At 34.9% G+C, this 12,470-nt stretch overlaps 1 protein-coding gene across 4 annotated transcripts in view; it reads left to right on the top strand.

The window, feature by feature from the left end:
- Window positions 1–12,470, top strand: part of DYNC2H1 (dynein cytoplasmic 2 heavy chain 1) — a 265,953-nt gene that overhangs the window by 145,206 nt on the left and 108,277 nt on the right. For all 4 annotated transcript variants that reach the window (XM_072968893.1, XM_072968892.1, XM_072968891.1 and 1 more), the window contains exons 76-78: window positions 3,722–3,882; window positions 6,680–6,805; window positions 9,537–9,647. In XM_072968893.1, the coding sequence (XP_072824994.1) occupies window positions 3,722–3,882; window positions 6,680–6,805; window positions 9,537–9,647 (398 nt within the window). The remainder of the gene's footprint in view (window positions 1–3,721; window positions 3,883–6,679; window positions 6,806–9,536; window positions 9,648–12,470) is intronic.

Genomic DNA, 12,470 nt, shown 5'->3' with positions numbered 1-12,470 from the left:
AACTTTGTTTAGTTCATGGTTGTGCTCAAATACCCTGATCAGCTCCAGAATGTATCGCATCACGCGTGTTTGTGAAATCAGTGTCTGCTTTCCTAATCGGGCTCCCTGCTTCACTTACTACCTCCTCTTTAGTCCTTTCTCTCTAGAAGGCTGTGTGGTCTTTAAAAAATTAATCATCTCGCTTTTTTTGTATAAAATCTCCAAATTCTTCTCAAAACACTTGGAATAAAATCCAGATTTATACACAGTTGAGCCTTGAACAACGTGGGTTTGAACTGCACAGGTCTACTTTTATGCACATTTTTTAATAGTAAATTCTACAGTCCTTCATGACTCTGAGGATGGGGAACTGTGGATATGGAGGAACTGTGGATACAGGGGGTCACTCTAAGTTATGTGTGGATTTTTGACTGTGTGGAAGGTCAGTGCCCCTAACACCTGCACTGTCCAAGGATCAACTGTGTAAGCTTACGAAGCCCCACACAGCCTGGCCCCTGACTGCTTCCCTGACCTCATCTAGTACCCCTCTCGCTTGCCACTGTGCCTTCGTGGGCAGACCCGCCTTAGGACCTTCGCGGTATGTTTGCTCTCTCTTTTTTTGTTTGTTTGCGTTGTTTTTTATTTATTTTTTTTTTCTTTTCTCTTCTCTTTTTTGTGGTTGGCTTCTCTGTATCATTCAGATACCAACTTAAAACGTTGCATTTTCAGAGAGGTCTTTCTCGGCCATCTATAATCAGTAGCAGCACATCTACCTGTTTTAATTCTTTACCCTTTTCCTAACACTAACTGATATATTTCCAGCTCATCTGCGTATTTGTTTTATGTTCCTATCACTCAAATGCAAGTTTAAGTAAAATGAGGCAGTTTTCAGAGAGGTTCTTAGGAAGCTGTTCTCCTCTCATTTAAATCTTTAAAAATAGGCTCTTTGTGCCACATTGCTCATGACCTTCCTTGTTGGATTTATAGTTTGATCCTCTGCCAACCCTTGGAGTACTTCTGTATGGTACTATTTCATCTCTAGGTTAAATGACGTTTAAAGTTTAATGGCATAAAGTAAAAGCTTCATGATACTCACATATTCAAATGCTGTGAAAGTTTAATATGCTTCTAAAATCATACTGTACCTATTTCTAAGCAAAAGTTATATATACTGATATATGGCTGGATAATTTTGTATTTGGTCAAGTGGTTTTATTAATGCAGTTTTTATATAAAATTGGAGGTTTTATTGTATGAATAAGTTCTAAAACTTCGTATTACTGGAGAATGACAAGCACTGATCTTTTTAATCAAATTTTAGAGGTTCGATTTCAAATATGATTTCTCAAGTATCATTCATATGGAAAATTTTTCTACTAAGTTTTAGCAATCCTTTTTATAACCTATAAACTTTGAAATAGTAACTTACAAAGACGTGTTTATTGAAAGTACTTTCCATTTGAAGACTTAAGTTGGCAAAGCAGTCCTCGAAACTTTTAGGCGTATCCCTTCAGCCGAATCCTGCAAACCAAACCTGTCTACTAGCAAATCCTCCTACATTACTTTTTGAAAATAGCAGTTACCGGATGCAAATATTCTGACTTCCTGTAATTCTGACTTAATAGCTGTTCTGAACAAGATGCTGTGTGTATTGAGGTGTTAAGAGGTACGTTCCCATAAGGTGCTGCAGGGGCTACCGGGAGCAGTAACTTCTCAAATGGTCTTCATCATAAAGTCTTTGTGGGCCTTGTAGCTTTCCTAGTTCTCTTACCATACTGACATCCTTTTGCGTGGTCTTTGCCTCCGTAGCTCAGTCTGTCCTGTGAAATCTGTGTTCAAGAGTAAAGGAAAGACCTAAGGAAATGTGTATTCGGCTTAAGTGCTACACTTCAGCAGCTTAGAACCACATCCGTCTATTATCTTATGTAAATTACCTTTTACCTCGTCTTTTTTGTAACTTCATTTCTGTTGTATCGCTATCAGAAATTACTCAGACTGTTGTTTTTAAACCCTTTCTGTCTTGCTGAGTTTAACTAATATTAAGTTAATAAAAATTCTTGTACATGCTTCTGCATTCAAATTCTGAATTATTTCTTCAATTAATTATAATTTGAATTACTGAGTCAAAGGCCATGTGCATTGTTAAGACTTACAGTGCATTTTATCATATCACAGTACATTATTTGGCCTCAAATGTTTATTGAGTTTAGGAATAAATGAATGTTTGAAGGGGTGAAAATATTTATTACATTGCCACAAGTACATAAGAGTTCTTTATTATTAGACAGTATGATTACCAATTTAAATTTAAATAAAAACAAAATTCAGAAAATACGCCTCTAGATTTAATTCGTCAGTTTTAAGTGGCTGTTGAGGAACCTTTCACCTAGTATTTAGGACCATTTCTGTCTTTGAGAATTCTTGCTTAGCATTATGGATTGCTGTTAGAAAGAAGAGAGGGGAGTGGTTCAGGTGTGAAATTTGTCTTTTCAGGATAGTCATCTGGAAATGCCTATTTTAGCCCATCTTGATGACATTGAATTCATAGGTTAAAGTTTGTTGTGGGAGTCCTTAAGAATGTCTTTTCCTGCTTTTTTGGAATTCCTGACTTGCAATATTGTCTGTTCTGCAGTTAAGGGTATAAAGAAACCCTTCTTGCCTCTGTTCATTCCGTTACATTCAGATCCTCTATTTTTAAACTCTTGTATCATACTTTTCTCTTTTAGCTCAGTTCAAACAAGTGAATTTTTGATTTTTAATTGAAGTAGGTCTTCCTTAGCTTGGCTTTTACTAAATACATTAATCATGGAAACATTAAAGTTTTAACAGAAGAGATTTAAATATAATAGCAAAGTTATAATTTCTTGTCTGTATAGGACTTTGTAGTTTGTGAAGAGCTTCAGAATAGAAAAATGTACAAATAAATTGCATTGGACACAGCAGTTTGGGTAGCATTTGGCAAGGCATTCATTTCTTTGTGCATTAGTTTCCTTATACATAAAATAAACTGCCTCACATAATGCTTAGTGTAGAGTAGGTGATAAATAAATGGAGTCTATTTTTATTATGTATCCTATTTTGCCCCTAAATAACCTATGGATTGTTTTCATCCATGTTTTATAATTGAAGAATTTGAGGCACAGTGTAATTTGGTGATTCGCATCGGGCCGCTTGGCTAACAAATATAAACTATGTAGAGAGCTGTATATTTCTGCTCCAAACAGAGAGTTTTTTCGTTCTATTCCACTTGTTTTTCTCTTAATGGACATAAGAAATAGCTGTTGATCCTATATCTGACAGTGATATTATTTACCAGGTCATGTGGAGCTCTGGTTCTCCACACGCATGGCACAGAGGAGGCGCTCGATTACCGTATAAATGAGTGAGAAGCTGTACAGCTAGATGGTTGGGTTCTGTCTCCTACGGAGAGAATTGTGTATGAAGATCACAGTGCTGATTGTGTGTTGAGTGTGTTATTCAGGGCACCTCCCTCTTAGCGTTGTTGTGATTAGACGATGGCAGGGATGTAAAGCATTTGGGAAGATGCCTGGCACCTGAAGCACTCAATAAACGTTAGTTATTACTAGTAAGTGAATGATTTTAGAGTGAGAAAACTTCAATATGTATAGGATTTTAGTTCACCTAGTTGCTCTCTACTACGTATCATCTAGTTAGTTTTAACAGACTTTTTTCCCCGATTAATGTTGCTTTCTGTTTTCAATTTCTTTAATATATCTTTTAGGACTAAAGGAGTTGTCCCCACCCCCTCTAAATCTCAAACGTTTGTACAAAGAGACGCTAGAAATTGAACCCATCTTGATTATTATTTCCCCGGGCGCGGACCCTTCCCAGGAGCTCCAAGAACTTGCCAGTGCCGAGAGGAGCGCGGAGTGTTACTACCAGGTCAGTACCTGTTACCCTGTGTTCCTGCTCCAGCTGTGGCTCTTCCTGCCACACTTGGTTCTGTCAGTGAGACAAGCATTCTCTGTTGTGGTAGGCCAACTAAGGTCTCCCCGGAGTGTCCACATCCTGATCCCCAGAACCTGGGAGTTTGTTACTTTACACAGCAAAAGGAACTTTGTAAATGTAATCTAAGCATTTTGAGGTGGAGAGGGTATCCTGGATTATTCAGTTGGGCACAGTATAAATAATCATAAAGGTCGTTGTAAGAGGGACGCAGAAGGCCTGAAGGAAGGAGATGTGATGAAGCAGAGGTCAAAGAACTGACAAGATGCTGTGCTGCTCTCTTTGAAGATGGTGGAAGGGGCCCCAAGCAAAGAAATGTAGGTGGATTCTAGAAGCTGGAGAAGGCAAGGGAAGAATTCTCTCCTAGAGCCTCCAGAAAGACAGCCCTGTTGTACCACCTTTATTTTAAAACCCAGACACCTTGATTTTAAATCCATCAGAAGTCTCGTAGGATAATAAGTTTGTCCAATGTAATACCATTTTGTCCTGAGCTAAATTTAGGAGCTTTAGTTTGTTCACTTCAGTTGGCATGTAAGTTTAAAAATGTATTAATTTATCCTCAACTTTTGACCTGGGAGTGAATCTTTCTCATTGGGAAAGTAATTCATAATGATTAAAAAAGCAAATACTTCACAGCAACCAAGAATTGAAAAGTGAGAGTGTTATGAGGAGCATGAACAGAAGGGAGCAAAATAGCAGAGCTTGGCTTAGTTGTGCAGGCTTTGCACTGTCTGACTCTAAGGAGTTTCATTGAATCTTACAGTACATTAATATATTAGGATCGTTTTAGTTGTCAGTGAAGTGTCTTGAGGAAGGGGAGCGTTTTTCTACAGGACGTGTTTGTCAGCAGGGATGCTGGCAGAAAGATAAAGCTATTTATATCCACAGTAAGTTTGACTATTTAAATTTCCAGAGTTTCGTGTACTGAACTTGCAGGATTTTTTAATATGGTAAAACCTTTAAATATAGACATATTTATTCACAAATTTACTATGTTAAAATTTTGTTGCTATGCAGAATATATCTGCTAAGGATAATGATAGATTCTTAATGCAAAACTTAATTTTTATTTCAAGAAAATATGTTTTCTTTTTGAGGTGGGGTCTAACCATCTGCTTGACATTTTCCTGTTACACTGTTGGAAAATACACTTTTTTCTCATAGTAAATGTTTTCTTCTAAGGTTTTATGAACCTTTAAGCTGCTTTCATACAATTTATGCCTTATAGAAAATTTGAATTTCCAGTTTTATCTATCATTTCGTTTCAGCAAAATACTTTTTTTTTTTCCTCTGATTCTTTTGTACATGAGTTGAGGGTTTTTTTTCTTACATTTTAATAATGGTAGGTACGTGCATCTAAACAATTCAACCAGTATTTGTTTCATCCCTCCTATTTGCTTAGGTCTGGGTTAGTTCCTGAAAATGAACAACACATCAATATATGAGTATTTATTAGCTGTTCTGTTACATGCTTTAGTACACGTTTAATTAGACACACAGTTCCCAGTCTCAAAGACTTTATAGTCTTAATTGAAAAACAAAATCAATACTTGTAAAAGTCAACTAAAAAACTAATGAAATGCTATCTTGTATTCATTATGAAAAAAGAAATCTCTGTGGTTTGAAGTAATCTATAACAGCACTCTTCAAAGTGTTTGAACCATGTACTCAATAAAATGTTTGAGCCAGGACTCCCACTGTATGTGTATTTATAAATTTTATATATATACACAAAGACGGGTGTCGCTGTACTGATACATAAGTGTTATTGAAATTATCCTTGAAAAACATGTGGAAGAGTTGAAACTTGATACAGTAAGCAGCATGTAACCATTTGGGATTTTTGACTAAAGCTTTTTTATAATCTTAGACTTAAGTAGTCACCTCTTCGTTCAAATATAGAAATCTTATGTACTGAATCTGTTCTCTAGGGTCTTTTAGCTTCTGCTCGGAAGCCTTCTATTTTATAAATTGGCCTGTTCCACTACATGAGTGACCTAAGTGCAGATGGACTGTCGGGACTGGAGAAACTGGAGTGGCATTCCAGTGAGATCAGGAGTCTCTCTCCCTCTTCCTCTCCCCTCTCTTCTGTTCCTCCCCTCCCTCTGTCTCTCTTTCTCTTCCTCTCTCTCCTCCCTGCCTCCTCTTCTGAGAAGGAATGCAGGAGCAGGGGGCTGAATGTGGAGTCTTGGGGCCCACCAGCACGTGAGGGCTTGCTCCATGATGAAGGGCTGGGGGGTGACACAGTTAAACAGACCAGGAGCTCGAGAGCCAAATGTGGGCAATGTTGGAGACATTTTTTAAAAACGAAACAAATGTCGAGGGAGTGGTGGTGTTAATTATTCCTCAAATAATTCAATAAAACAATAGTTATGAAAAGTTATTTTTTAAAGGTCCATGTTTGAGAGGGTAAGAAATATAGAAAATAGTGGGATAAGGAGCTAAAGGCTATTCAGTAATACTTCATACTGTTCTATCACTGGCAAAACTGTAATGACAATATGCCTTCACTAAGTAGAAGAATATTAGAAATCTGTCATTGATGTAAAGACAAAAAGAAGACAATTGTTGGAAATGGCAACAGAGCCTGATACTTCTTATTAAAAATTCAGAACCCTGATTGCTGTAATTGAGTTAGTTCAGTATGTGTGGAAGGGTAATTTGAAACTCTTATGTTACAGCATGTTATTAGATGTTTGGTTTCTAGTTTTATTTTTTATTTTTGTTTCTGCAGGTTGCTATGGGTCAAGGTCAAGCTGATTTAGCAGTTCAGATGCTAAAAGAATGTGCCCGAAACGGAGATTGGCTCTGTCTGAAGAACTTACATCTTGTGGTATCTTGGCTGCCGATTCTGGAAAAGGTAGATTCAGACCAATGTGGTACAAATAACGTCTGAGATACTCACTTCAGTCATCTCCAAGGAGCATCAGTATTAAAATGTCATGCCCTGGTTATGAGTTTTTTCAAAATATTTAGTATTTGATGAGAAATCATTTAAAATCTGTCAAATATTTTCTTCTTAAATATGTACATTTCTTCTTAAATATGCACAAACCAAAATTGATATTTTAACAGGAAGTCTGCAAAAAAATCTCTTTTTTAAAGGAATTTAAGGGAAGCCAAGAGATTAATCAGGACTGAAGCAGGAGGCTTAGAGAATTTTTTTCAGAAGAAAAATGGGAAAGTGCTTTAAAGAATTGTTGAAGACCTATTTATACCATTAATTTCTCTTTATGCTCTTATTCTGTTGTATCTGCATGTGGAGAAGAGATGCAGAGGCGTCAGATGGAACCATAGAATTTCCTAGGTGCTAAGGAAGCTGAGATGTAAAACTGAAGCAATCATTTTATTTAAATCCAGTGGCCCCAGGATGAAAGTAACTTTAAGACAGAACAAATGGGTGGGCAGGTTTTAAATGCAGACCTGGATTTAAGTCTGGTGCTTATTTAAGAAAGATGAACATGGTCTTGGGTAGTTAAGACGACTCCGAAGACAAGATGTCGCTTGAAGGCTAAGTGAAGGCTAAGTGATTGAGCTAAGTGTAGGGGGAAAGATATCTTGGTTAATTCTAGCAGCACAAGTAGAGACACAGGGATAGAAATGCGCATGCCTAGAGTGAGGGATGAAGAGGCCCTTTGATGCAGTGAAGGGACCAGGCAGAGCAATGGAGGGCAGTAGGGATGGATGGCCAGGGAGGGGCTAGGTTGTGGGGTACTCCCAGAACCATGTGCAAGTGTTTGGAATTTTTGTTCTAGGACACAGAGTCAAGGGGGGACCTTAGCAAAGGAGTTAATTAATTAATTAATTGACTTAATCTGGCAGAAGTTATTCAAAATAGAACCGAACAGAACAGAGTGGGAGGCCATAGCGTAATTGTCATATGTTGAAAATTTGTGCAATCCTAATTATTTGGCAACTGTAGCACCTTCCATAAAATAGGTTGTCAGTAAATCTTTGATCAGTGAGCCAATGACTGAGTGACTGAAGTGATGGACCATGATGATTCATTACTTATTGTCCAAAGAAGATGTAGATTTTACAAGTGAGATGTATATATGAATATTCAAGTAATTTTATTATTACTACAGTTTTCTATAAAAATCACTAATGTATAAAAGTATAAAATTCATGTCTGATAAATCATGTTATGAAACATATGAGGAAGACTTGTGAGCACTTGAATCCTGCTTTCTGTTGCAAATAATGGCTATTAATCTATGTAAAATATAATTGCAGTTATTATTTTAGAAGCAAATCTTCTAAAAGCATATATAGGGTAGATTATATGATAAAAGTTAAAAATTTTTCAAAAATGTTTTGCTTTTGTTTGGGAAGTTTGGATGAATCATTTGGCTATAAATTTATAGGTTGATTTTAAATCCCGCTGTATCACAAACATATTCTTTTTTCTTTTAAAATGTGCTAACCCAAGGTAAAATCTTACATTTTTCATTTTAAAATTATTACTAGGTATAGATACATTTTATAATTTACAATTTTAAACAAGCACAGTGTCTTCATGGCAATTCTTTTGCCATTTTTTGATCATCTTTATTCTATATTTCACATATTAGTAATGAATGCTAGTATTAGACTATATTTATTAAAATAATTTTTAGACTTTATTTTAGAACTCTCAGCATTTCTTTTGTCACTGATTTATTCATTCACTTATTGATTTATTCTGCAAATACTTGTAGAGTACAGAAGAAAGCCGAAATTGTCCTAGGTGCTGGTTACATACAAAATTTCTACCTGCTCTCTACGAGCTTAGTTTAGAAGACAGACTACATTAATAACTATGTTGTAGTATGATGAATACCGTAGAAGGGAATTTACAAAACACCATCAGTGATTAATTCTGTTTCAGATTGTGGTAGTGAACCGTTCAAGAAGGTATTCCCCTAGGACATGATTACTTAAATTATATTTTGACAGTTGAGTGAGAATTTGTCAGGTTACAAGAGAATGACTGGCAGAAAGAATATGAGTAAAGACGCAGAGACATAAAAGTTTGAGTAAGTACTAAAGCGTACAGCATGGGTGGAGGAATTTGAATAGTGAAGGTTTGAATATCATAGGCAATAGAATATCCTAGAAATTGTCAGTAGAGGAGTTTATATCACTATATGTCTGTGGAAGTATGAATTGAAGCAGTGAGAACCCACAGGCCTGAGGATGGCTGGTGGTTGAGCCGTAGCTGTGACAGCTAACACTTACTTTGAACTTACCGTGTATCAGGGACTGTTTTAAGTGTTTCACACATTCCAGTGAGGTTGGTACTGTTACTATCCTTGCTTTTTAGCAAGAGATATTGTAAGTCAACCCAAAGGTCACATAGCAAGTAAGTTGCAGAATTTGAATTCCAACCCAAATGGTCCAGTTCCAGATCCAAGTTTGTATCTATTACTCTGAGCAAGTATAATAAAAAAGAAGAAAATTTAAGGAAATATAAGAAATTCCAGAACATTAATATATCAGAATGTCATGGAAAGATTTTAGTAAGAAAAGTACTTAATAATGTATTTATAAAATGACAATTTGTGTGTATATTTAAGTAGATTTTTATTGTTGTTGTTTTTATAAACAAGGAATTGAATACTCTTCAGCCTAAAGATACCTTTCGTCTTTGGCTCACTGCAGAAGTTCATCCCAACTTTACTCCAATTTTATTACAGTCAAGTTTGAAAATTACATATGAGGTAAGAAGATTTAAAACTTGAATTGTATAAGTTTAGTAACCTCTACATGTCTTCTAAAGCTCTGTAAACAACTGTCTATTATACAAAATACTCAAAAAATTTTTTATATTTAAATGTAGTATATACATAAATAATAGAATGGTATTTATAAAAATACATTTAATTTTTCTTTCAAATTTTATTTAATATCATTTTTTGCTTTTCTATTTATAAAATATATTTTATTATTTATTTTTGCTATTTTTATTTTATTGTTCCTTTTTTACTTTTGGCAATATTTAAAATATCATGTAGTAAAAGACACATGATGTAAAATGTATCATCTTAGCCATTTGTAAGTTACGGGTACAGTATGGTAGTGTTAACTATATGTACTTTGTTGTGCAACAGATCTCCAGAATTTTTTCATCTCACAAAACTGAGACTCTGTGTCCACTGAATAGCAACTCCCCATGTCCCTCTCTCTACCCCCAGCAACCACCACTCCACTTTCTTACCTCTCTAAGTTTGGCTACTTTAGATACCTCATCTAAGTGGAATCATGCAATATTTGTCTTTCGGTGACTGGCTTATTTTATTTGCCATTATGTCATCAGGGCTCACCCATGTTGTTCATATGACAGGGTTTCCTTCTTTTTCAAGGCTGAATAATATCCCCCTGTATGTATGTACTGCATTTTCTTTGCCCATTCATGAGTCCATGGGCATTTAGATTTTCTACCTCTTGGCTATTAGGAATAATGTTTCCATGAACACGGGTGGGCAAATAAGTCTTTGAGATCACTTTTTTCAATTTTTTTGATATATACCCAGAAGTGGGATTGTTGGATCATGTGGTAATTCTGTTTAATTTTTTGAGGAACCTCCATATTGTTCCTTTGTGATGTACCATTTAACGTTTCCACCAATAGCCCACAGTTTCCCTGTATCCTTATCAATACTTGTTCTTTTCTGCTTTCTTTGTTTTCTTATAGTGGCCATCCTAACAGTGTGAAGTGATATCTCACTATGGTTTTAATTTGTATTTCCTTTGTATTTAACGACACTGAACATCTTTTTATATGCTTGATGGCTATTTGTATATCTTCTTTGGAGAAACATTTATTCAAGTCTTTTGCCCAGTTTTAAACTGGATTTTTTGTTGAGATATAGGAGTGCTTATGTATTCGGCATATTAACTCCCTATCAGATATTTTCTTTCATTCCATAGGGTTGCCTTTAAACTCTGTTGATTGTTTCCTTTTCTGCATAGATGTTAATTAAGTTTGATATAGTCCCATTTTTCTGTTTTTGCTTTTGTTACCTGTGCTTTTAATGTCACATCCAAAAAACCATTACCATATCTAATGTCATGAAGCTTTTCTCCTGTGTTTTCTTCTAGCAATTTTATAGTTTTATGTCTTAGGTGTAGGTTTTTTAATCCATTTTGAGTTGATTTTTGTATTTGGTATAAGATAAGGGTTCAGATTCATTCTTTTGCACATGGTTATCCAGTTTTTACATCATTTGTTTTTTGACATAGCTAAATTCGATTTTCAGTTTTTATTTCCTTCCTTCCTTTCAACCATCCATCCATCCTTTTAACATGTGATGCTTGGCGGATGTCACCAAACCCCCCGATGTACCCAAAACTAAATGTATTTGTAATAATTTTATGTAACTGGTCAAAGTCATAAATATTTTAAAAAAATGAATTAAAAATTTTTAAAAACCAGTTATAAAAAGGTCCTTGCAATTTTTCTCAGTTTGTAGAAACTTCTCTGTTTTATGTAATCTCCTTTCTGATAGTAAATGTCTTATTATTATTTACAACTACCTGTTATTTTGGATCAGCATTTCTATTTTTCACCTGAAGGTGTTGAGTTTCACTTAAGGAAGAAAAAGGCTAAGGGTTACTCCAGAGAATGCAGAAATGATTTAATATTTGGAAATCCGTGAATTGGATTAGTGTCAGTTACAATGTCTAATAAGAAAAAAACCTTTTCAAAATCTTCTGCAGCCCCTCTCCCAGGGTACTCCTCTACTAAACTATATTCTAGAGTGGGTTGTATAAGCCATGAAGGCAGGGGCTCTGTTTTCTCTTGCTTTTTTTTATTTTTTTAACTTATTATATAATACCTGGCATATAGGAAGAATACAGTAAATAGTTCAATAAATGAAGAGTTAAATATATCAGGAGAACTGTTCCTTGAATATTTAACTTAATGTGCAGCCTTTTCCAGTATTCATTTTTAGGAGGTAATTTGATTACATGTTTATGGAAATGTTCAGTTCCATTTAAGTTATTGGTAAATTTGTTTTCTATTTCTTAAATCAATGCAAATAATTTTAGCAATCCTAGGAAACTTATTATATAAAATTATTACTCTATATGTGTATATATGTACACACATACATATTATTATATTTAAAAATGGCTAAATCTTCACTTTATTGTTTATTCTTTTTTGATTAGTTGCCAGAGCTGTTTTTTAAAATAGATTACAAAAAGCTAATGTCATAGTTAATGATTTACTTTTTCTTACTCTTTTCTATTCACTGAATTTCCTGCTTTTTAATTTTTTCTTTGATGTTTGCCCTAGATTTGTATTTGCTTTCATTCTGCCTGATTTCTTATGTTGAATGCTTAATTGATACATATTCACTCGAAATTACGTTGAAAATATTTTAAGTCTGTGAATTTGCCGTTGAGTATATCTTTTACCTTATCTTGTAATTTGACATATTGATGTTTCCATTTTGTCACTTTTCCAATAGTCTGTGTAATAATTTTCTCTGTAGTTGTATATAATTTACTTATTTTGCATAATCTTTAGTATAGGG

Source organism: Vicugna pacos, chromosome 10, assembly GCF_048564905.1.
Source record: "Vicugna pacos chromosome 10, VicPac4, whole genome shotgun sequence".
Taxonomy (NCBI): domain Eukaryota; kingdom Metazoa; phylum Chordata; class Mammalia; order Artiodactyla; family Camelidae; genus Vicugna; species Vicugna pacos.
The sequence above is the reverse complement of the archived record's forward strand: the minus strand, read 5'-3'. Positions and strand labels throughout refer to the sequence as shown.